This window comes from Gouania willdenowi, chromosome 18 (genome assembly GCF_900634775.1).
Source record: "Gouania willdenowi chromosome 18, fGouWil2.1, whole genome shotgun sequence".
Classification (NCBI taxonomy): Eukaryota; Metazoa; Chordata; class Actinopteri; order Blenniiformes; family Gobiesocidae; genus Gouania; species Gouania willdenowi.
Genome location: NC_041061.1, coordinates 108151 through 133088, shown reverse-complemented (window position 1 = coordinate 133088; position 24938 = coordinate 108151). Strand labels below are relative to the sequence as shown.

Here is a 24938-nt window from a genome sequence, read left to right as displayed (position 1 = left end):
CCCACCGGAAGTGGAGCTGCAGCATCATCCCACCGTGAGTCAGGAGTGTTAAAAACAGTGTTTCACTCAGAAGTTCATTAATAAATACACCGCGGTGTGATGTAAAGTCTAGACTAGTAAACTTTACCGGATATAAAGCTGTATTCATTGATAATTCAAACGTTTAGTCGGTGTTTTTTAGCGCAAAGTGTCGCACGTGTAATCACAGCTGTAGCATTGTAGCATTTCACTTTATGATCTAAACCAGGGCTTCTCAAACCTGGGGTCAGGACCCCAATTGAGGGCGCTAGACACTAGGAGGGGTCGCCAGTTCCCTTAAAATAAACTAAGAATATTTTTGTAAAAATTGCAGCCCATTTTTGTTTATTTTTAACCTTTTTCTGCAACTACACCAAACTTGTAATATTTTAACCTATTTTCATCACTTTTTCTTGCCAAATTTTTGCTCTTTTTAATATATTTTTGATGCATTGCTCCCATTTAATTCTGACAAATGCACATTTTTTTCCACTTTCAAGACATTTTCCGCACTTATAATAATAATAATTAATAATAATAATCCCCTCGACCCTGACAAATAGGAATAAGTGGGTCTGAAAATGTATCGATAGATAATAATAAACCTTTTTCATTATTGTCACTTTTAACTTCTTTTCAACCTTATTTTATGCTTATTTAAGCTAATAATGAAATGTATTTCACAGGCATAATTAGATTAGGTTTGATAAACTTTATTAATTTTTGTCGACCTATATATATATTTTTTGTATTTGTTGTCATGTTTGTGTATTTTTGTTGTTCTATATTTGTGTTGGTTTTTGTGTATTTTTGTTGTCATTTTTGTGTGATTTTGTTGTAATTTTTGTGTATTTTTGTTGACCTATATATATATATATATATATATATTTGTCATTTTTGTGTAATTTTGTTGACAAACATTTTTGTTGCCATGTTTGTGTATTTTTGTTGTCAAAAACATACTTGTAATTTTTTACTTTCTCTTTCACAATATAACATTACTAATGATTCAATATATTTTACAGGCATTGTTTTGTTTTATATTGTGTTTGGGGGGGATTCAATCACAGCCAATCACTGAGCAGGACAGAGACGGCGCCCCGCCTACAGCATCAACACTGACTGACAGACAAAGCCCACCAATGGGAGCCCTCCTGCCTCCCCTCCCCCCTCCTTTCTCCGTCAGTGATGCTGCTGCTGCTGCTGTTGCCGTGACGATGATGATGATGATGATGAGGAGGAGGAGGAGGAGAAGAGGAGGAAGACGATGCCATGATGCGAAGGATTCAGGATGGAAAACAGACGGCGACAGCACGGTGAGAGAGTGTGTGTGTGTGTGTGTGTGTGTGTGTGTGTGTGTGTGTGTGTGTGTGTGTGTGTGTGTGTGTGTGTGTGTGTGTGTGTGTGTGTGTGTGTGTGTGTGTGTGTGTGTGTGTGTGAGGCCTGTCTGTCAGTAAAACAGCGAGAACTGGTTTTTCCTGCAGTAGTACATACTGACGCAGGCTGATCCTGGTTCTATTACTTGTTCTATAACTGGTTCTATAGCTGGTTCTCATAGCTGGTTCTATTACTGTTCTATAGCTGGTTCTATAACTGGTTCTATAAATGGTTCTCCTCCTGGTTCCTATAACTGGTTCTATAACTGGTTCTATTACTATAGCTGGTTCTATAACTGGTTCTCCTCCTGGTTCAAGAACTGGTTCTATTACAATAGCTGGTTCTATTACTGGTTCTCCTCCTGGTTCCAATAACTGGTTCTATTACTATAGCTGGTTCTATAACTGGTTCTCCTCCTGGTTCAATAACTGGTCATATAACTGGTTCTCCTCCTGGTTCTATAACTGGTTCTATAGCTGGTTCTCCCCCTGGTTCTATAACTGGTTTCATAACTGGTTCTATTGCTGGTTCTTACAAAACCAATGAAAGGACAGCCCAGATGACATCTCTGCATGTGTTTATTTGAGTCTTTTTCAAACAAGTCACAAGATGACATGATAACCAGTTGATCCATAACACCAACTGGTCAAACTAGTCCCAAGATATAATGACGACAAGACGAACCATGAACCCAAACTGGTTTGAGTGCTCAGTGAGTCAGAAACCAGTCACAAGATAATATGATCACCAGTTGAATCGTAACACCTACTGGTACTATACAACAGTAAACAGTCACAAGATTACATGATCACTGGTTGAACTGCAACAATTTGTAACATAATCCCTTACATGACTCAATCTGAGTACTGTAATCTGATTACTCTGATTTCAGATGTCAATAATAACATGTTCAGGCATCAAGAGAAAAGATCTGATTTCCTCCTGTTACTGAAAACAACGTAAAGCTTTGAGATCATCAGCAGGTAGTAAACATCACGTTAAAAACACCCAGAATAAAATACACCTTTTCACGTGTGCATAACATCAGTGCGGAATATAAAAGAGAAGCTAACGTTAGCATGCTAACTGTGATTAGCCTGTGTGCTAACGTTAATTAGCTTCTGCCCAGTTAAAATATAGCCTGAAAGTTTGTCAAACGTCAGTAGAAAGTGTTTCCATGCGGAGCCTGTTTTTTTTAGCCGTTATCTCACACATCCATACGCGCTCTGTGCTACAGAGAAAACACAACAAACGCATTGTTAGCGGTTCGGGCTCCCGCTCTGCCCCCCCTCCCACGTCTATTTCTCACTGCTCGTTTTACGACATCATTGATCGAGTGACCGATGCAAATAGTTCTTTTTTCTTCATATTTACGTTTTGGCTTCTGGGAATTTAATCACGTTGGTAGAAAATAAAAATAAGAGATATGGATATGCACATCCTTGACATTGTCCCTATGAGATGACATACGTGTCATTAGTGCTCCTATAGGAGGAGCTCCACGATAAAAGAGTTGCAGAAGAAAAATAATAAGAACTCCAACAAGAACAATGTATGGCAATGTTCAATTGCCAAATACATTACATAATTGTAATGAATGATGAATTATGCGATTACAATTATAATTTAGTCCATTCCTGGTTACTTGCACACACCTCAGCTGTGTCTCCTTCATGGTTCAGACTCAGTCCCATGTGGAGCGGCTCAGTGAAGGTGGTCTTCACTCTGTGGAGCAGAGTCATGGTGTCACCCACGCTGTAGAAGCTCAGAGACCCTCCTCTGTGGTCCACGTAGACCCCCACCCTGGAGGAGCGTGGTCCCGGGACCTCAGTGGAGACCCTCCTGTGGTAGAACGTGTATTTATTGTGCGTGCACTGCAGCCTCCATGACTTGTGGTTGTATCCAAACACACAGTCTCTCCCTCCCCAGTCTCTGCTGATGCTCTCATAGGCCACGACTACACCGACCCCTCCCCTCACCACCTCCACCTCCCAGTAGCAGCGTCCAGTCAGACTCTCTCTACTCAGGACCTGTGGACACCTGATGAACCTGTCCTGATGATGATGATGATGCTGATCTTCTCTCATTAATGTTACTTTTCTGTTTCCTTCTGATAATCTGAGGTGTGTGTGAGCTGTGTTTGGATCCAGAGTGATTTCCTGTGAATACTCTAAGAATCCAGCTCTGCTCGTGGGCTCTGGCAGCTGTGGAACCTTCACTCTCTCCATAGTCCCACAGACTTTGGTCCAGTCCTCCATCAGGATGGTATGGAGATGCTCTGTGAGCTCCTGGAAGCAGCTGTGAGGATGTGTGTGTGTGATGGAGGAGTGTGTGGACACACTGGGCGCTGACAGGGAGCTGTAGCTGAGGACAAACTGGATGTGGTCCTCAGTGGTGGAGATCTGCTGCAGCTCAGCGTCTCTCTTCTTCAGCTCACTGATCTCCTGCTCCAGCTTCTCCTGAAGCACTCGCACCAAGCTCACCTCAGCGTGCTGCTTGGATCGGACCTCCTTCTCCAGCTCAGAGCTTCTTCTGTGGAGGACACGGATCAGCTCAGTGATGATCTGCTGACTGTGCTTCACTGTGTGATCAGCAGAGAGGTTGATGTTCTCCACCTGCTGTTTAAGCAGCTCCACATCTTTCTCTCTGTCCTGGATGTTCTTGTGGATGTCAGCTCGACTCTCCTGCAGCTCTCTCTGCCTCTCAGTGTGTTCTGCTGCAGCTGAAACCATGTGGTGGCCTTTATGTTCCTCCATGGAGCAGAGAATACAGATACCCTGCTGATCAGTGCGACAGAACATCTTCATCACCTCATCGTGACGAGAGCAGATGTTCTCCTGGAGCTTCTTGGAGGGATCCACTAGTCTGTGCCTCTTTGAAGGAGTGACTTCATTGTGTCTCTGAAGATGTTTCTCGCAGTACGACGTCACACAGGTCAAACAGGACTTGACGGCTTTCAGTTTCCTCTCCGTGCAGACGTCACAGGCCACATCTTCAGCTGCAGCAAAGCTGGGATCTCCTGCAGCTTCTTGGAGTCTGCTCTCCTTTAACTGGTCCACTAACTCTGCCAGCACTATGTTTTTCATCAGGACAGGCCTTGGTGTGAACCTCTGTCTGCACTGAGGACAGCTGTACACGTCCTTCTCCTTCTCTCCATTCCAGACGCTGCCGATACACGTCCTGCAGTAGCTGTGTCCACAGGGAACGCTCACTGGTTCCTTCAGGAGCTCCAGACACACGGAACACGAGAGGCTTTCTATCTGCAGCTGAGCCATCTCACCTGTACTGCTTTAAAACCCAGTCTGACTGCAGTTTTACAGGAAAGAGGGTGTGTCTGAGTTACACACAGCAGCAGGGACGGAATGTTGCTCTGGAATCCAGGGAATGTTTCTGAGCAGCTCTACGCGTTGATGTTTACATTTATGAGAAGCTCTACTCAAGGTCATATTTAAGGTCAAGGTCAGTTTGCTGTTTTTCCTGCATTATTACTTTCAATTTAATGAGTAAAAGATCAACATAAAGGGAAGATATTTAGCTCTAAACAACCTGTAAATATCACACAAAATAAACCCTAAAAGAAACAAAGCAAACAGAATTATGATAGAAGTTTAACAGCCCAACAGTTTCTAAAGGGATTAAAATAAGATATACAGTACAGAGAAAACAATTCCCAACTTATAGTGTAAACAGGTTCCTGACAAACACAAATTAAATAGAATAAATCAACACTAGAATGTGCTTCAGTAATAGTATTTACACAATAAAAAAGGCTCAAAATGCACATGGGCTGATGTTTTATCCCATACAGTATATTAGTGCATGTGGGTCACTCTATTAGTGTTACTGTATGATATTCATTTATTTCCACTTATTTATGATTAATTTATTTTCTTAAAAAAGTACATGTAAAGCAAAAATAACCGCATTCATCAATAATTTCTGGCGACCCCAAAGACGCTTTTTTTCTAGAATTAGATCTTGATGATGTTCGATCTCATATATATATATGTATATATATATATATATATATATATTTTTTTTTTTTTACTGTATTTTAGTTGAACTAGATTTAGTGAAACTATAGAAATACAGTTATTTAAGATTGTGTTGTTTTAATTAAAAAAAAAAAGAATAATAATTAAAAAATTTCAAGAATCTGTTTCAGGTGACCCCACATGGGGTCCCGACCCCGAGGTTGAAAAACACTGATTTAGTGGCTCCTGAATAGATTTCTATAGTTTTTATCATTTCCAATCATATCACGCCTTGTGTGGGACCAACACTGACCTTTGCATTTTCAGCACCAGCACACACACACACACACACACACACACACACACACACACACACACACACACACACACACACACACACACAGGATGCTGATTGGTCCAGAGACAAGACAATACCAGAGCATTGAGTTTCAGTGACAGTCGGAGACAGTGGTGGGTGTGTGTGTGTGTGTGTGTGTGTGTGTGTGTTTTTGGGGGGGAGGACCTTAAACAGGATTAAAGGATCAGCAGAGATACCTAATCTCTATAAACCTCATCAATAATTCACAAACAGAAACCCTTAAAGCCACATCAATGTGACTGTACTGTGGTATCTGCACTCTGTCAGTGTGTGTGCAGCAGGTCCTTGAACTTGTGTTTAGTAAATAAAGCCTCTGATTTTCAAGGTGAAATGTTTCTAATTTTTGGGCATATTTGGGAATTCTTTTAATATTGATTTAACAGATGGTGGAGAGGCTAAAAATCTGATTTAGACGCTTTTCTACTTCTTATGATTTTATTATACAGGTTAAATAATTAGTGATTTCTGTCTGTGTTTATTATACAGGTTAAATAATTAGTGATTTCTGTCTGTGTTTATTATACAGGTTAAATAATTAGTGATTTCTGTCTGTGTTTATTATACAGGTTAAATAATTAGTGATTTCTGTCTGTTTATTATACAGGTTAAATAATTAGTGATTTCTGTCTGTGTTTATTATACAGGTTAAATAATTAGTGATTTCTGTCTGTTTATTATACAGGTTAAATAATTAGTGATTTCTGTCTGTTTATTATACAGGTTAAATAATTAGTGATTTCTGTCTGTTTATTATACAGGTTAAATAATTAGTGATTTCTGTCTGTGTTTATTATACAGGTTAAATAATTAGTGATTTCTGTCTGTTTATTATACAGGTTAAATAATTAGTGATTTCTGTCTGTGTTTATTATACAGGTTAAATAATTAGTGATTTCTGTCTGTTTATTATACAGGTTAAATAATTAGTGATTTCTGTCTGTGTTTATTATACAGGTTAAATAATTAGTGATTTCTGTCTGTGTTTATTATACAGGTTAAATAATTAGTGATTTCTGTCTGTTTATTATACAGGTTAAATAATTAGTGATTTTGATAAATAAGCTATTAACACGTTCAGAAAGTTCCAGAGATTTATGCTATCACTTTTATAATTAGTAATTTTTAAATTTTTTCAACAAATTTAAACCTTTTTCAACCTTATTGCTAATTTTCAGCTAATGCTAGGCTAATGCCAATGTTAGGCTAATGCTAACGTTAGGCTATTGCTAATGATAACAATAATACATTTTATTTGTAATGCACTTTATATTTGACACTAAATGTCAAAGTGCTACATTGGACGAGTTAAAACAGTAATACAAAACATATTTTAAAAAGACAGGACTAAAAACAAGCATTAACTGTTAAAAATATAGGATTAAAAAGAAGCATGCTAGGTTAATGCCAATGCTAACATTAGGCTAATGCTATGTTAATGATAATGCTAGGTTAAGGCCAATGCAAGGTTAATGCTAACATTGGGCTAATGTTAATGTTAACGTTAGTCTAATGCGAATGCTAGGTTAATGCTAACTTTAGGCTAATGCTAATGCTAGATTAATGTTAACATTAGGTTAATGCTAACGTTAGGCTAATGCTAGGTTAGTTGTAATGTTAGGCTAATGCCATGGTTAGGTTAGTGCTTATGCTAGGTTAATGGTAACGTTAGGTTAATACTAGGTTTGTGTTAATGCTAGGCTAATGTTAATGCTAAGCTAATGTTAATGCTAATGCTATTGTTAGGCTAATGCTAAGGCTAGGTTCGTGCTGATGCTAGGTTAGTGCTAATGCTAGGTTAATTTTATGTAATGCTAACTAATACAAGTGCTAATACAAATGTATGGTAATGCTAACTAATACCAATGCAAACTAATGCTTATGTTAATGAATGCGGATTAATACTAATGCTAACGAGTGCTAGCTAATGTTAATGCTAATACTAATGCTAATGCAAATTTATGCTAGTGCTAAGTAATGCTAAGCTAATGCAGTGTGACGTGGGCCAGCGCCTGCATCCTCACTTGCATTTTCTTCAGGAAAAACAAATATTCTAGTTATTCTTATTATTTGTCCTGGGAAAAAAAATGTGTGAATCTTTGAAGATGGATCCCAAACCTAACGTTTATGTCTCGACCCACAAGTTAAAAACTTCTGCATTAGGAAGTACGAAGTCCAAAGATTTTAACAGATATCAGATTAACTCCAAAACACCTTCACATTGTGATCAGATCTTCTGGTTCTGTTCTCCCTCACAACACTGTCTAGTGTCTGGGACTCTGGGATCAAAGGGATTCCCCCCAATTTTTTGTTGCACCCCCATCTCCTCAATATCCGTTGCCATGGAAACCGCTGCCTCTGCTTCTCCATCTCCCTTTGAAGATGTTTGACCTACATTCTTCGTTTCTCCACAAACCGTCAAAGGGATTTTACTCAAAACCATCCGATTACCAATAATATAACTTCTTAGTTGATTATAACAATTGAACAAGAACATAACTTTATGACCCCTGACGTGTTGGCAGAAGCAGTTTATGATAACATGAAAGAAACCAAAGGTATTTTCAGCGTTCAGGTTTAACAAAAATATTTGTTTACCAATAACAATGATGTTTTTGGGGTACACTTATGTTACTTTGTTTTGTCAGATTTTGTTATTGTTTGCATGCTTCTGCAGTCATATAGTCTGTTGTTTTCTGTGTTTTGGGGTCATTTTTTTTTTAATTTTTTTTTTATTTGTTTGTTTGTATTTATCAGACCCTCCAGGAATTTGTGATGTTGCGATTGCAGCTATTAATGCAAATTCAGCCAACCCCTGTAAATTCTGCACGGCCCTGCAATTCTGTCCAATCACAAGTTTTCACAATTTTTAACCAATCTGACTAATTCCGTGACCCACCAATTTTCACGCCCCTCTGTCAGGTGACGGGTATAAAAACTTGAAGGTGTTTTAGACCTCTTTGATAAATATTATCCCTAGAGCACACAGCTTAATAAAACAATTTGCCCTCAGCTTTTTTTAATTTTTGTCTAGCAATCATCATGTGGTCATAATGTTTTGTCGCTCATTTGTTGGTCTTTTTTCTCAACAGATAACGATGGGAACCCAACGCTAACACGTGACGCTACAAACGCATCGCTAGCTCCACATCGTCCAGTCTGATTTTCCTGTTATTCAACCAGGAATTTATCATATTTAGGACTGTCCTCATCAAGGAAGTCAGCAGCAGAGACCATACACAATATCACAAGACAAGACAACGTAACTAAAGACAAGACAAGAAGAGATGTGATACGATAACGCAAGACTAAAAAAAATAACTACAGACGAGACAAGACAAAATACGATTAGTCAAGACGAGAATAGATATCGAAGAACGTGACAAGTCAAGATACTAGACGATAACTCAAGACAAGACAAAATAACTACAGACGAGACAAGACGTTACGATAAATCAAGACAAGAAAAGATATCTAGAAATGAGACAAGTCAAGATACTAGACGATAACTCAAGACAAAATAACTAGACAAGACGAGACACAATAAGTCAAGATAAGACAACTTAAGACAGGACAAGATAAGTCAAGACATGATACAATAACTCAAGACAAGGAAAGATAATTAAAAAAAAAAGACAAAACAAGTTAAGATAAAATCAGATAACTCAAGACAAAACAAAATAACTACAGTTGAGACAAGACATTACGATAAGTCAAGACATGATACAATAACTCAAGACAATTAAAAATAACTAGAAACGAGACAAGTCAAGATACTCAACGACAATTCAAGACCAGACAACTTAAGACAAGTCAAGATACTAGACAATAACTCAAGACAAGGAAAGCTAACTCAAGAAAAGAAAAAACAAGATGAGATACAATAAGATAACTCAAGACAAGACAAAATAACTACAGACAAGACAAGATACGATAAGTCAAGACGAGAAAAGATATCTAGAAACAAGACAAGTCAAGATACTCAACAATAACTCAAGACAAGAAAAGAAAAAACAAGATAACTAAAGACGAAACAAGATATGATACAAAAAGATAGGACAAGACAAGAGAAGACAAGACAAGGCAGCCGTCTGAACTGGACATTTTAAACAACCATCTTCACCAGTTGAGTTCAAAGACAATACCAAACCTTGGACGTTTGGACCATCTTCATGGGTTAATGTAATCCAGGACTATCTGATACTGTGATCTTCTGACTAACTCCAGGATGAGGTTTGGTTAATCTAAGTTCTGAGTAGATCCAATCATATCGACCTTCTCCAGACAGAGGGAGGGGCTTAGTTAGGAGCCTCACCGCCCGTGGTTGTGGTCGGGTCGGCCCATGGAGGCCCACCAACACTCTCCAGACAGCAGCAGCGAGGAGTGCACCGTCCTGGAGGCTCCGCCTACAAAAAACAGCTGCCTGCAGCATGCAGGGAAGGTGAGACGAAAACTAAATTCACCCTTTCACTCTCCATTAGGGTTTATTTTACTCTCCATTAGGGTTTATTTCACTCTACATTAGGGGTTATTTCACTCTACATTAGTGTTTATTTCACTCTCCATTAGGGTTTATTTCACTCTCCATTAGTGTTTATTTCACTCTCCATTAGGGTTTATTTCACTCTATATTAGGGTTTATTTCACTCTCCATTAGTGTTTATTTCACTCTCCATTAGGGTTTATTTCACTCTCCATTAGGGTTTATTTCACTCTACATTAGTGTTTATTTCACTCTACATTAGTGTTTATTTCACTCTCCATTAGGGTTTATTTCACTCTACATTAGTGTTTATTTCACTCTCCATTAGGGTTTATTTCACTCTCCATTAGGGTTTATTTCACTCTACATTAGTGTTTATTTCACTCTCCATTAGTGTTTATTTCACTCTCCATTAGGGTTTATTTCACTCTCCATTAGGGTTTATTTCACTCTACATTAGTGTTTATTTCACTCTCCATTAGTGTTTATTTCACTCTCCATTAGGGTTTATTTCACTCTCCATTAGGGTTTATTTCACTCTACATTAGGGGTTATTTCACTCTACATTAGTGTTTATTTCACTCTCCATTAGTGTTTATTTCACTCTCCATTAGTGTTTATTTCACTCTCCATTAGGGTTTATTTCACTCTCCATTAGGGTTTATTTCACTCTCCATTAGGGTTTATTTCACTCTACATTAGGGTTTATTTCACATTTACAAATACCACAACAAATTTATTTTTGAAAACAAATTTACATTATCTAAAAAGTTACACTTTTACAAATTTCACAACAATTTTACAATCTTGAAAACAAAATATAATTATCCTTAAAAATATATACAAATACTAAAATACTTTAAGAAACACCACAACAAATTTACATTTTAAAAAACTAATTTACATAATTAGCTGAAAACTTTTACGAATGCCACAACAAATTAACAATTATAAAAACAAATACACATAATTATCTAAAAAAAAAAAAAAAAAAGACAAATAGCCAAACACTTTTACAAATGTTGAAATAGATTTACAATGACAACATCCCTCTGCGTATGATTTCACGTAACAGTGATGAGTAAAGTATAAGTAAAGTGATAAAATAATTAATAACATGTAGCAAAAAATGGTCCAAAAGTGACAGAAACGTGGCAAGAACAGAGTGAAAAGTTACTAAAAGCAGTTAAAAGTAGCAAAAAAATAGTGAAAATATGGAACAAAATGGGGCAAAAAGTATTGTATTGTGCAAAAGGAGCTTATTTGGATGAAAGGTAAATATTCATCCATCCATCCATCCATCCATCCATCCATCCATCCATCCATCCATCCATCCATCCATCCATCCATCCATCCATCCATCCATCCATCCATCCATCCATCCATCATTGTGACAGTGAGCTGGTGTGTCCTCAGGTAGCAGAGCTGTACTGTTCGGTGTGTGAGTGTGCGCTGTGTGAGGACTGCACCCCGGACCACGTGGACCACCCCCAGGTGGCCCTCAGCCAGGAGCTGGAGGGCCACAGGAGCTGTTTACAGGAGAGGCTGGGGGCCGCGAAGGACAGGTGGGACACACTCACATCTATCAGTGATACTCTGATCCAGGGGTTCTCGACATTGGGGTGGCAAAACTAAGAATATTTTTAACAATTTGAGCCAATTTTGACTTATGTTTACCCTTTTTCTGCAACTACATTAATATTTTAAACTATTTTAATCACTTTTTCTTTCCATATTTTTGCTCCTTTTAATGTATTTTTGCTACATTTCTCCCATTTCTGACACTTCTACATCACGTCAATGACTTTTCTGCACATTATTACACTTTCCAGACATGTTCAGCACTTATAAACCCTTTCTACCACTTTTACACCCAATGTCACGTACAGTATGTTGACCCATTATTGTCACTTTTAATCTCTTTTCACCAGATTTCAAGATTATTTTTGCCAATTTAACCACATTTACGATTTGTCATGCCCATTATTTGCCAGTTTAAACTAATTGTTGCTACTGTTAAGCGGGTCACTCGAGGCTCTGTGAGAGGTGTACGTAAAAGCACCTTCAGTCAGTCTGCCTGGTCCGTTAGAGGAGCCAGAGAGTGTTAAACAGCAGAGCACACACACCTACTGGTGAACCTGACATCATTTACTGTGAGATGTCATGTTTGTATGCTTTGTTTATCCTGTAAATAGTGTTTTTTCCCTAATGTGTGAACTTGATTAGTTTTTCCTATCATGTATGTTTGTCGTGTTAATGTAGTTTATGTATTTTATTTACTTTTTTAACATCATGGCCAGGGGACAACAGATGAAAAATAGCCTCCTTGGTTAATTCTGACTTCTTTACACATGTTTAATCATGTGTTTTATTAAATTACATTATCCCCTATTGAAATAAACTAAACTGAAACTGAAACATTGACACTTTGAACCCTTTTAACCAATCCAAAACACACAAAATGACTTTAAAATACACACAATTCATAGAGTACAAAATTTCACAGAGCACAAAAAAGAAATCAAACAAAACAAAAGTAAAAAAAAACACAAAAGGATTTGAAAATACAAAAAATAGCAACAATAAATTACACAGAACATGCAAATAAGCACAAAAAAAGTGCACAAAACAACAGCAAATCACAAAATGTCACATAATTACTTATAAAGTAGACAAAATAAAACCAAATGACAACATAAACACCCAAAATGACTCTGAAATAGACAAAATAACAACAAAAATACTGAAATGACCAAATAAAACGCAGAAAACCTTTCTTTCATCTGCAACTACACCAAACTCACCATATTTTAACCTATTGTCATCATGTAAGCGACGTGGGTGTGTGAGGTAAATAAGTCCAAATCCACAGGTTCTACTCATAACTGCTTTTATTCAGAAAGCTCTGAAAAACCACAGACGACTTATGTTTCCCCTTCTCTTCTTCTTCTCCCTTTTCCCCTTAGCTAACCTCTAGCACACCTTACGGTAACACACTGCAGCAGCGTGCTAATCAGACCATGAGCATTAAAAAATATTGTAAACCTCACACAAAACAGTGCTGTAAACAGTCTTACAATCACTTTTTCAAAGCCTTTTCTACACATTTTTTCATCTTTCCAGACATGTTCAGCACTTATAAACCCTTTCCATCACTTTTACGTTTAATGTCACATATTGTTGACCCATTATTGTCACTTTTAACCTTTTTTCACTATATTTCATGATTCATTTTTTGCCAATTTAACCACATTCACCACCGTTTAAACTGATTGTTCCAATATTAACACTTTGAACCCTTTTTGCCATATTTTTGGCCCGTTTTTGCCCACTCTAATTGGCAACTTTTAATCAAACTCTTTAAAATCCCATTTCACCACCTTTTTCACCATTTTTATTAGTGATTAAAACAAGGATTTCCATCTTTAAGATGACTATAATAATAATAATAAACGTTCCTGGATAACAGTGGATATTATTCAGATGAATAAATAAATGTGGTTATCACAGATTCATAGAACAATGGAACCTTTATTTTGAAAATGTTCTGCTCTAACCAGTCATAGCTTCACCGCTAATGTAAGGAACACTAAGTTATCGTCAGCGTAGAGGTTGACTTTCACCTCACTGTAACTTCTTCATTTTCTGATGATCATTATCTGGAGAATATCAGGTTAGCCACATAGCTAATGCTAAGCTACGTGTCTACCACATCTGTGGTGATCAGTTTGTTCTCCTTCCTTCAGAGTCGTCCAGATTTCTGATTCGCTCTCCATCGTCAAGGAGATCCTTCAGCAGCTGACCAATCAGAGAGCCTCCATCGAGGAGGACATCCAGTCCAGCTTCGAAGACCTTCACAAGCAGCTGGACGTACGGAAGAGCGTCCTCCTCATGGAGCTGGAGGTCACGTATGGACTGAAGCAGAAGGTGAGCTCTCCCCCTCTGCTGGAACGCAGTGTGGTTCTAGACCTTCTTCAGGCTGCAACCCGCCAAAATAAAGGTTCCAGAGACCAGGGTCCATCCATAAATTCAGTAAAATGATGGTCCATTGTTCTATGAATCTGTGATAACCACATTTATTTATTCATCTGAATAATATCCACTGTTATCCAGGAACGTTTATTATTATTATTATTATAGTCATCTTAATAATAATAAAATGGTTCAAAGTGACTAAAAATGGTGGAAAAGGTGGTGAAATGGGATTTTAAAAACCACAGAAATTGGTTAAAAGTTGCAAATAAGAGTGGATAAAAACAGACAGAAAAAGTGGTAAAAAGGTTTCAAAGTGTCAATATTGGCATTATCACATTATCAGTATTTTTGTTGTTGTTTTGTCTATTTTGGAGTCATTTTGGGTGTTTATTAAGTAATTATGTGACATTTTGTGTGTTTTTGTTGTCGTTTTGTGCATTTTTTATGCTTATTAGCAAGTTCTGTGATTTTAGTGTCATTTTTTGTTATTTTAAAAGGAGCAAAAATATGGCAAGAAAAAGTGATGAAAATTGGTTAAAATATGGTGAGTTTGGTGGAGTTACAGAAAAAAGGTAAAAATTGGCAAAAATGGGCTCAAATTGTTAAAAAAAATATTTGTCCAGGTCCTCCAGGCCCAGATGGAGCGCCTGGTGCGAGGAGAGGAGGAGCTGGAGGCGTCGTGCTCCAGGACGGAGGAGGCTCTGACGGAGGAGGCCAGCGCCGCCAGTCTGCAGGTGGAGCACCAGCTGTCGGAGAAGCTGCGAGAGCTCACCATGGGGCCCGGGGCCACCACTCAGCCGGAGGAGAACGACCAGCTGGACCTGGACATGGAGACGGACGGGCTGAGGAAGTCCATCCACAACCTGGGAACCATTGTCACCACCAGGTGAGGAACATGAACCTCATCACACACACTTAGACATTATTTAAAATGATGCAAAATACTGAATTAATTATTAAAATGGCCAAATCAATAAAAAGCCAACATGCCTGAACCAAGCATGGTCAAAACATGTGTTTTCATACCTATAAATAGACATCAGCCAATTAAAAGTAGTCATATGAAGCAACGCAAGATGAGAGTAGCATGTATTGGCCCCTCCCACACCTTGTAATTGGAGCCAATCACAGACTCAGACAGAACAATGAAAGGCAGAAAAAGGTGAGGTAATTTAAGTCTTGTCTTTTTGTGTACTTTTGTTGTCATTTTCTGTAATTTTATATATTTTTCTGAGTAATTTTGTGTATTACTGTTGTTGTTTTGTTCATTTTTGTTGTAGTTTAGTGTGTTTTTGGAGTATTTTCAGTGTTTTTCTCTTGTCTTTTACTGTTGTTTCCTGCAATGTTGTAATTCTTTGTGTTTTTAATGTATTCTTGCTCTTGTTTTGTGTATTTTTCTGTCATTTTTTACATTGACTTTAGGGGCCACATAAAATTAGACCGAGGGCCGTCAGTTGCCTATGTCTGATGTAGGGTGAACAATTTTTGGATTTCCAAAAAAGAGGACACTGGGCCGACCTCTTCAAACTCAAAGTACTCCACGTTTTCTTGAATCTACCTTGAAATGGTAAACTACAATATAATAAATAAATAATTATTGAAACAATGAGAAACATCTTCTTCTAGACATTACAACTATAAGAAAAAACTCAAGGCTTAAAGAACAGTACATAATCATTAAATATACACTTTAATAAATAACCTTTTCATCTCTTTCTTTCTCTTTTCCTCGTGTGTGATGATTTCTTCAGAATAAAGCAGTGTCTTTAATGTTTCCATCACGTGTGAGTAAAGTTACCGTAATAAACCACATTGGCTTTAACGAACAACTGCCTAGCTTTCAGAAACTCCTGGAGTTTCTCAGATATAATATAACGTTAGCATTAGAGTTAAGTTTATTTGAATTAATGTGTTGCCTGAGATGCGTTCAGGGTCCCTGGGAAACCAGCACAGTTCCATTAATTTGTAAAATATTCCCAGACAGCCAACACAAGACATGGAAAGAGGACATGTTTAGGGTAAAACGGGTCATATGGTCACCCTACATTATGCACATACGTTAGAACGTTCCCTACTAACGAATATTTATCTTTTCAGATCTAACGAAAGTGAAACCACAGATCTTTGAAATCTTCATATAAACATAAATCCTGTCAACTGAAGTGGGCGTGACTTCTCTGTTCCACAGCGCCGTGGCCAGTCAGAGCGAAGCCATGGGCACCGGGTTGGAGCAGTGCATTGTGGGACATCCGGCATCTGTTACCATAGTAACCAGAGACAAGTCTGGAGGAGCGTGTAAGAACGGGAACGCCATTCTGTCAGCAGAGGTAGGTATTTGTGCTGCGTGAGTATGGAGGTACAAACAACAATAATGGATTTGTAATTTAAAAAAAAGATTAGCAAACAAAACTAACATTATTCATTTAAAAAAAATGTTTTCTCTTGAAACTACACATTTTGTTTGCATTTCCTGAAGTTTTGGTTGCGATTCAACTTCCAAATGACCCTGCAGCCTGTGACGGTGACGGGTCGCGGCGCATGCACTAATTGTAATTGGGAACCGATCATCATTCGAAACTGACCAATGACAAGACTTCTAACATTATCCGAAGGAGGCCCCGCCCACAAGTTGAAGTGCAATTAAACCTTGAGGAAACATAAACAAAATGTATCTTTTCATGAGAACATGTTTTCCACATTTACCAGGTTTAGTTCCCGAATAATGATTGTACACTAGTATTCAGGTGTATAGACTCTGACAATGTAGAGCAGACATAGGCAACTGCCGGTCCGGGGGCCACATTCTCCCCAAAACAAATCAACAAAAATTGTATTTCAAGAAGTTGGAAGGAATATAAAGCCTGGCATAATAAACAAAATAACTCCCAAAACACATAAAATAACAGCAAAGTGCACAAAATACACAAACACAAAATGACAAAGACAGACACAACATCCACTGAAACACAATGACTACAAAAACAACACATTAGCAGCTCCAAAGACACACAAAATTGTACAAAATTACAGGAAAATAAGAAAACGACAAAAATGCAGAAAGTGACCCCAAAAATGCACAAATCGACAAAATAAATGAAGAAAATGACAGAAAAAATACACATAATTACAACAAGAACACACAAAATGGCAAAACTGACACCACAAAGACAAACCATTTTTTTCACACTGTATTAATGCTTAGCTTAGTCATTATTCTAAATGCTGACATGAATGTTGATCATGTGACCCTCAGATCAGATACAATCACATTTTTGTGGCCCCCGCTGTGATAGAGTTGCCCATCTCTGACGTAGAGAAATGACTAATCGAGACTTCTTGTTGCAGATCTTCACTCCAGACGGCAGCATCGTAGACGGAGAGATGGTCGACCACAAGAACGGGACGTACGAGTTCGTCTACACGGTGCCCAAGGAGGGAGACTTCTCTCTGGCGCTCCGTCTCTACGACCAGCACATCAAAGGAAGTCCCTTCAGACTGACCGTCAACAAACCCTCCGAGGCCGATGTGGAGGTGAGTATATCTAATGTCCGACTAGGCAGGGGTTGCTGACCTTAACCTCTTCAACCCCAAATACAAAATAAACATAGATCTCTATAACAAGAGCGTACATGAACCTACAGGCTGAGCTGAATCCACTGATATACAGGTCAGGTATGTTACGTACCAAAACGCCATAAACTTAGATTCACAGTGGAAAAATCAGCAATGATGACAAATGGTCTTATTTTTGTTGTTTTTTAACAAAAGTTGCTCCAATGTGAATAAAACTCTATATTTTTATAAATCCAAATCGTGTCATAAGATAGATATTACGCACATCTGATCACTTCTCAGTAATGAAATCCATCCAATGAACTTTTAGTGCTTGTGCGTAAAATGGCCAGTCTCTCCTTTACCCAGCTCTGATTGGCCAGAGCTAAAGCCACTCCCATAGTGTTTGATATCAACATTATCTACTGGGCTTTACAATGCAGTGTCAATCATTCTGATTGGTCGAAGCATTGCTGAACTAGACACATGAGAGAGTGGAAGGGGACACATGCGTAACAGCACCATAGAGCATGGCACAGCGGAAACCTGAATAAAAATGGATGTGTTTATTTCAAGCTAAATTGCAACATCTAGTGGTCAAACATGAGATTAACAATGATTGGAATCAATGTGTCTGACATATTACAGTTACACACTTGTTCCCAATCTTGTGAAAAACTTTGGTACAGTTGTACCAGGGGAACAACTTCTTTAAGCAGCTTAGTTGGGATCAGATCTGAAAGGCAGGTCGATGGTTTGGAGGATGAAATAATAGAGTTAAGTTCCTGAAGTCCTATATGTGTGAAACAGTTTAGGTTAGGCCTATTTACATTTAATGGTACAGCAGGCCCAGGTGAAGGCAGGGAGTGGCTGATTTTATCTCTAATCTTGTGAATTTTATCATTAAAAAATGTCATAAATTAAATTAAATTAACCATGTAGGTCATGTAGAAGTTTAAAAAAACTTTATTTGTTATAGGTATGTGATTTTCGGTGAAAAGGGTCTTAAGAGGTTTATCGTCCCCCCTCTAACCTGAATCCCTACCCCCCCTAACTAGAACCTGTGTTCTCTCCTTCCAGGTTTCTCCTTCCACCACCACAGCCACAAACTCTGCCGCCAACGCGACGCCATCCACAGGCTCGTCCGAGGGATTGAAGCGGCGAGGAAAGTCTCCGGGCCAGAAGAAGAAGGGCTCCAAAAGAGCCAGCAGCGCTCTGGGAACGCCGCGACGCAAAACCCAGAACCCCATCGAGGACGACCTAATCTTCAAGATCGGTGAGACCCTCCTTTAACCCTCAGGACCCCTTTGAAAAAACATGACACTCTTCATAAAACTAACACGTATAATTCAGATCTTTTCAACAACCCCAGACCTACCTACAGTATATATAGATATAAATATAACTATCAGTATAATTCTGTATCCTTTTATGTTTTATGCACTTTTTGTCATTAAAAAAATAAAAAAATAGATTTCAATGAGAAAAACAAAATATGCATTAAAACAAAACAAAAAAAAAAAAAAAACAAGGTGGAAAGTGAAATTGCAAAAGTTGAAATAGGTTGAAGGTCGTGGCTGAACATGTTAAAGGTCAAAATCAGTTAAAGAACGGCTGGGAATGAAGGGGTTAAAAGTTGAAAAAAGCAGAAATTTCCAATAGAAATGAATGGGAAAGAAAACATTTAATATGTCAAAAAGTTTAAAAGTTACAAATTATAAAAGCGAGAGGATAAATTTCAGAAACGTTCTGAATTTTGTGATGAATTATTTGTCAAAATGGGACAAACGGTGTGGGAGGGACTAACTGTATCATCCAGCTTCACTAACACCCTATCATCCTGAACACACATTAGCATTAGCTGAACATTAGCAATAAGGTTGAAATGGGTTAAAAAAGTTGGAAAAGCTGAAATGGGTTGAAAAAAGTTTAAAAAGTTACAAATCACAAAAGCCATAGCATAAATCTCAGAAACTTTCTGAATTTTTTGATCTCTTATTTGTCAAAATCAGACAAACGGTGTGGGAGGAGCTAACTGCATCCTCACTAATAAATGATATTCAAAGATTGTGTACCAGGTGTAACCCAACACCTTATCATCCTGAACACACTGGTCGGTTTAAAGGTGTGAAACCTCCTAAAAAGCTTTAGACCTTCATGGTCACTGATTAGTGTCTGTTTCAGGAACGAAGGGCAGAAACAAAGGAGAGTTCACCAACCTACAGGGAGTGGCCGCCTCCTCCAACGACAACATCCTCATCGCTGACAGCAACAACCAGTGTGTGCAGGTAAGCTCCGCCTCCACAGCAACAACCAGTGTGTGCAGGTGAGCTCCGCCTCCACTTCCAATCTTAAATTTTTTTCCAAGATGATGATATTTTTTAGTTTTTGACTGTATTCAAACATACAGTAAACAATACAAAAAATAAACGTTGATTTTAACAACCAACAATGTTATGGACTAAAGCAGTAACTGCTAATCTGAGCCAAACAGCATTATACACACACATACTGTATATATTTAAATAAGTGGAAAGAAACAGTATTTAGTGCAGTGGTTTCCAACCTTTTTTAGATTGTCACCCCATTTTTATTTCAAGAATTTCTGACGATATTTTTTTCTAGAATGAGTTTTTAATCTTGTTTGAGCTCAGATATTTTTTTCTGCATTTTAGTTGAACTACATTTATATTTTACAAAGTGAATGTATATAGAGATACAGTTGTTTAAGATTGTGTGATGTTTGACTTAAAAAAAAAGAATAATAATTCAAAAAATTGCAAAAATCTATAAATTTTTTTGAAATTTCAGGCGACCCCACATGGGATTGAAAAACGTTGATTTAGTGGCTCTTGAAAAGATTTATTTCTATACTTTTTATCATTTTCTGGACCAAAGCCTAACACTTTATTTGTTAATTTTCTATTCTCTCTCTAGTACCCCCTGTAGTGCCATTGCGTACCCCTAGGAGTACACGTACCCCCATTTGAGAAACTCTGCTCAAGATCATTCCATTCCAATTCACAGTGGAAAAAGTCAGCAGTGATGACAAATGATGTCTTATCTTTGTTGTTTCCTATCAAAAGTTGCTCCAATGTGAATAAACCTCCGTATTCTGATAAATCCAAATTGTGTGGTTGGATAAATACCACTATTACACTTACCAGCCATTTCACAGTCGAGACATTTGTCCAATGAGGCTCATAGTGCTTGTGTGTAAAATGGCCTGTTCCTCATTTACCCAGCTCTGATTGGCCAGAGCTAAAGCCACTCCCATAGTGTTTGATATCACCAATTTCTACAGGTTATGATCTTTACAACGCAGTGTCAATCATTCTTGGCCAAAGCATTGCTGAATAACACACATGCGTAACACCACCAAAGAGTGGAACGGAAAATATCATTACGCATGACACAGCAGAAACCTGAATAAAAACAAATGTGTTTATTTCAAGCCAAATTTCAACATCTCGTGGTCAAACATAAGATTAACAATGATTGGAATCAATTTGTCTGACATATTACAGTTACACACTTGTTTTCAAACTTGTGGAAAACTTTGGTAAAGTTGTGTCAAAGTGAGCTTCAGCCTGAACTTCTTTGTACAAAAACATGTTTATCTTTGGCCTAATGTTTATTATTATCACCAAACTTGCTGCAGGTGATGTCCATACATTAGTTCAATTATTTCTGCTTTTATAGCCTTCGATAATGATACTTGGTGTAAAATGTAAATCTTTATTTTTTTTGGGACTACAGATTTCTGTATTTAAAATATCATTTATTGTCACTCAGTATCATGTATTTCCAAAATGTCACATCATCTGTAACCACTAAGTGGCTGGGGTTTAAGAGGTTCCATTTTTCTCATTTTGTCAATTAGTTTTACACTATTGAAATGAAATTATTAATATCTTGTCCAGAGCAAAATATGTTCGTGTCATTAGCAAACATAATGAACTTCAAAATTTGGGACACAAACTGTTTTTTCCCTTTATTTAACCAGGAAAGTCTCATTGAGATTAATAACATGTTTTTCAAGAGAGTCCTGTAAGCAATTACAGTAAGTCTAGGGGACTTGCTCAAGGTCCCACAGTGGGTTTGAACCTGAAATCCTCTGGTTTTAAGCCCACTACTGTAACCACCAGGCTACCACTGCAGTTGTGACCTTTGCTTTGCCATCAGAATGTGCGTCCCTAGCCGCTTCCCGTATAAAAAGTGATGCTTGTTGGTTTTCTGCAGGTTTTTTCCAACGAGGGAGAGTTTCGGAGTCGCTTCGGCGTGCGAGGACGCTCTCCGGGTCAGCTGCAGCGTCCCACGGGCGTGGCCGTGCATCCCAGCGGTGACATCATCATCGCCGATTACGACAACAAGTGGGTCAGCATCTTCTCCTCTGAGGGAAAGTTCAAGGTTGGTGTCCTCTAGACGTCATGGCTGTGTGTTATAATAATAGATAGGACTACAAAGACCTTAATCTTTGGTTTGGTTGGCTGGCAGGCAAAGCTCGGCTCAGGGAGGCTGATGGGGCCGAAGGGAGTGTCGGTGGACCACAACGGTCATGTGATTGTGGTTGACAACAAGGCCTGCACCGTCTTTATCTTCCAGTTGACCGGGAAGCTCATCACCAAGTTTGGAAGCCGAGGAAACGGAGACAAACAGTTCGCTGGTAGAGTTAAAAGTGTGGATTATCTTAGCTTTTGTCAGTGGAGTCATGGTTTCTGATGCTTCTGGTCTCCTTCTGAAGGTCCCCACTTTGCAGCGGTGAATAAGAACAATGAGATCATTGTGACTGACTTCCACAACCACTCAGTCAAGGTACAGCACTGTTTAAACTTTACAAAGTTTCTATGGTTATTATAGACTTCTTTCATTGGCTTCTACCAGAATATACTATAAAAATATCTGTTATCAGTCTTTAAATCTACAGTAATTCATACTTTCAAGCCACCTTCTCCTGAAAACATCCTGGATAAGAGGTGAATCATCTAAATCTAGAGTTTTGATGAAGAGATGATGGTTTCTTCTTCGTCTGTCAATCAGGTTTTCACTCTGGAAGGTGAGTTAGTGCTGAAGTTTGGCTCAAACGGTGAAGGTAACGGACAGTTTAACGCCCCGACCGGCGTCGCTGTGGACGTTAACGGGAACATCATCGTGGCAGACTGGGGCAACAGCAGGATTCAGGTGTTCTTTATTTATCGGTTAATGACATTAACATGATATTATTATTCAGCATCTCTGAGTTCATTTACAGGAATGATGAAGGTTGTGGAGACTCATCTTTATATAGCAGGGGAGAGATTTTTGGGGTCCATCCATAAAGTCAGTAAAATGATGGTCCATTGTTCTATGAATCTGTGATAACCACATTTATTTATTCATCTGAATAATATCCACTGTTATCCAGGAATGTTTATTATTATTATTATAGTCATCTTAAAGATGGAAATCCTTGTTTTAATCACTAATAAAATGGATTCAAAGTGACAAAAAATAGTGGAAAAAGTGGTGAAATGGGATTTTAAAAACCACTAAAATTGGTTTAAGTTACAAATTGTGGGTAATAAAATAAAAAAAATATGGTAATTTTGTTTAAACTAGCAAAATAAAGGCATTCAAAATTGGGAATGTATTGAAAAGTGGTTAAAGGTGACAATAACGGGGCAACATATGTGGCATTAGGTGAAAAAGTGGTTAAAAAGTGCTGAAAAATTCTTAAAAGTGGAAAAAAATGTGCAGAAAAGGCAGTGAAATTAGATGAAGTGGCATAAAGTTTACTGTTATTTGGGCCATAATATATTGTAATATTAAAGATGTAAATCATTGTTTTAATCAGAAATAAAATGGGTTCAAAGTGACCAAAAATGGTGGAAAAGGTGGTGAAATGGGATTTTAAAAACCACAGAAATTGGTTAAAACTGGCAAATTAGAGTGGACAATATGGCAAGAAAAAGTGATGAAAATAGGTTAAAATATTGCAAGTTTGGTGTGGTTGCAGAAAAAGGGTAAAAATAAGCAAAAATGGGCTCAAAGTCTCCAAGGTTGAGAACCCCTGTTGTATACAACCTAAAGTCCCCGACATGGTCTGAATGATCCTAGTCCCAAACATCCAGGCAGTGTTTTAGCTGCTAGAGTTTGTAAAAGCTATTTCTAAATGCTAACCCTCTCCCCAGGTGTTTGATGGCAGCGGTTCCTTCCTGTCCTACATCAACACGTCGGCTGATCCTCTGTACGGCCCTCAGGGTCTCGCGCTGACCTCGGATGGACACGTGGTGGTGGCCGACTCTGGAAACCACTGCTTTAAAGTCTACCGATACCTGCAGTGATGGAGAGGGCGGAGCTTGGGAGGACGGGGGGAGTAAAGTAAGGCCGTGATAAAACTCTCCGACTGAAAGCGACTAGTGCATGAAACGCTGCCTGGAGCTCTGGGAGGAGCCGACGGACCAAGACCACGATGAGAGTGACGACTCCTTAGGTTTTTATTGGATTTGGAGGCGGATCGTAATCAAAGGTGCATGTGACTACGAATTATGCAACGACAAAATTCATGATGTCCCTGTTCATCGTCCACATCAGGAGGTCAGTGGAGAACTTCACTAAGAGGACCAACTAACGGGTCACTCTAGGTTTGAAAGTGAGGAATGTGTCTGTAGATTGTCATGTTATTCATCTCCTATTCCTTAATCTGACCTCTGAACCCCAAACCTGAACCCTAATATAGAACTAACTAATCCTGTTGGATGGGAGGTGAAACGTCTTGATGTCAACTTTCTTCAACTAAGCTACCCGATTCAACAGAAAGAACCTTCACACACTTCACTTTAATGTCTTTCCAGTAAAACGTACACAAACAACCAGTGGAGCATCATGTTAAGTTAAGGTTTACTTCATTCAGACAAGGTTTTTCAGGAATGTTTTATCTTCTGATATGTTTCGACCGTCAAATACCAGTCTTTGTCAGAGAAGTTTTGCTGATCTCCTTTAATGTTTCCTTTGAAGTTTAAGTTTTAATTGACTTTAGTTTATAGTTCCAGCAAGATTATTTTTTATCTTCTTTTTAAATAGTATGTTAAGGTTTCATTTATTCAGATAATGTTTTTCAGGAAAGTTGACTTGATTACATGGAAGTCAAGTTAAACTTCAAAGGAAACATCAAAGGCGATCAGTAGAACTCCTCTGACAAAGA

At 38.2% G+C, this 24938-nt stretch overlaps 2 protein-coding genes across 2 annotated transcripts; one reads left to right on the top strand and one right to left on the bottom strand.

The window, feature by feature from the left end:
• Positions 1-4: 4 nt before the first annotated feature.
• Positions 5-24699, top strand: LOC114480126 (tripartite motif-containing protein 2-like). The gene is made up of 15 exons (XM_028473979.1): positions 5-34; positions 1044-1334; positions 8838-10186; positions 11645-11793; positions 13975-14155; positions 14827-15089; positions 16392-16530; positions 17549-17734; positions 18836-19031; positions 19940-20043; positions 21998-22165; positions 22253-22421; positions 22500-22570; positions 22796-22936; positions 23926-24699. Exons 3-15 carry the CDS (start codon positions 10088-10090, stop codon positions 24076-24078), a joined length of 2019 nt encoding a protein of 672 aa, XP_028329780.1. The 5' UTR covers positions 5-34; positions 1044-1334; positions 8838-10087; the 3' UTR covers positions 24079-24699.
• Positions 2059-4670, bottom strand: LOC114480133 (E3 ubiquitin/ISG15 ligase TRIM25-like). The gene has a single exon (XM_028473992.1). The coding sequence runs from the start codon at positions 4668-4670 to the stop codon at positions 3015-3017; it is 1656 nt and encodes a 551-aa protein (XP_028329793.1). The 3' UTR covers positions 2059-3014.
• Positions 24700-24938: the final 239 nt, after the last annotated feature.

Bases quoted from the DNA above. Each gene is read 5' to 3' on its own strand.
- LOC114480133 (XM_028473992.1), bottom strand. From the start codon at position 4,670: ATGGCTCAGCTGCAGATAGAAAGCCTCTCGTGTTCCGTGTGTCTGGAG.
- LOC114480126 (XM_028473979.1), top strand. From the start codon at position 10,088: ATGGAGGCCCACCAACACTCTCCAGACAGCAGCAGCGAGGAGTGCACC. The intron at 16,531-17,548 runs GTAGGTATTTGT...TTCTTGTTGCAG, and splicing joins ACGCCATTCTGTCAGCAGAG to ATCTTCACTCCAGACGGCAG. The intron at 20,044-21,997 runs GTAAGCTCCGCC...GGTTTTCTGCAG, and splicing joins GCAACAACCAGTGTGTGCAG to GTTTTTTCCAACGAGGGAGA.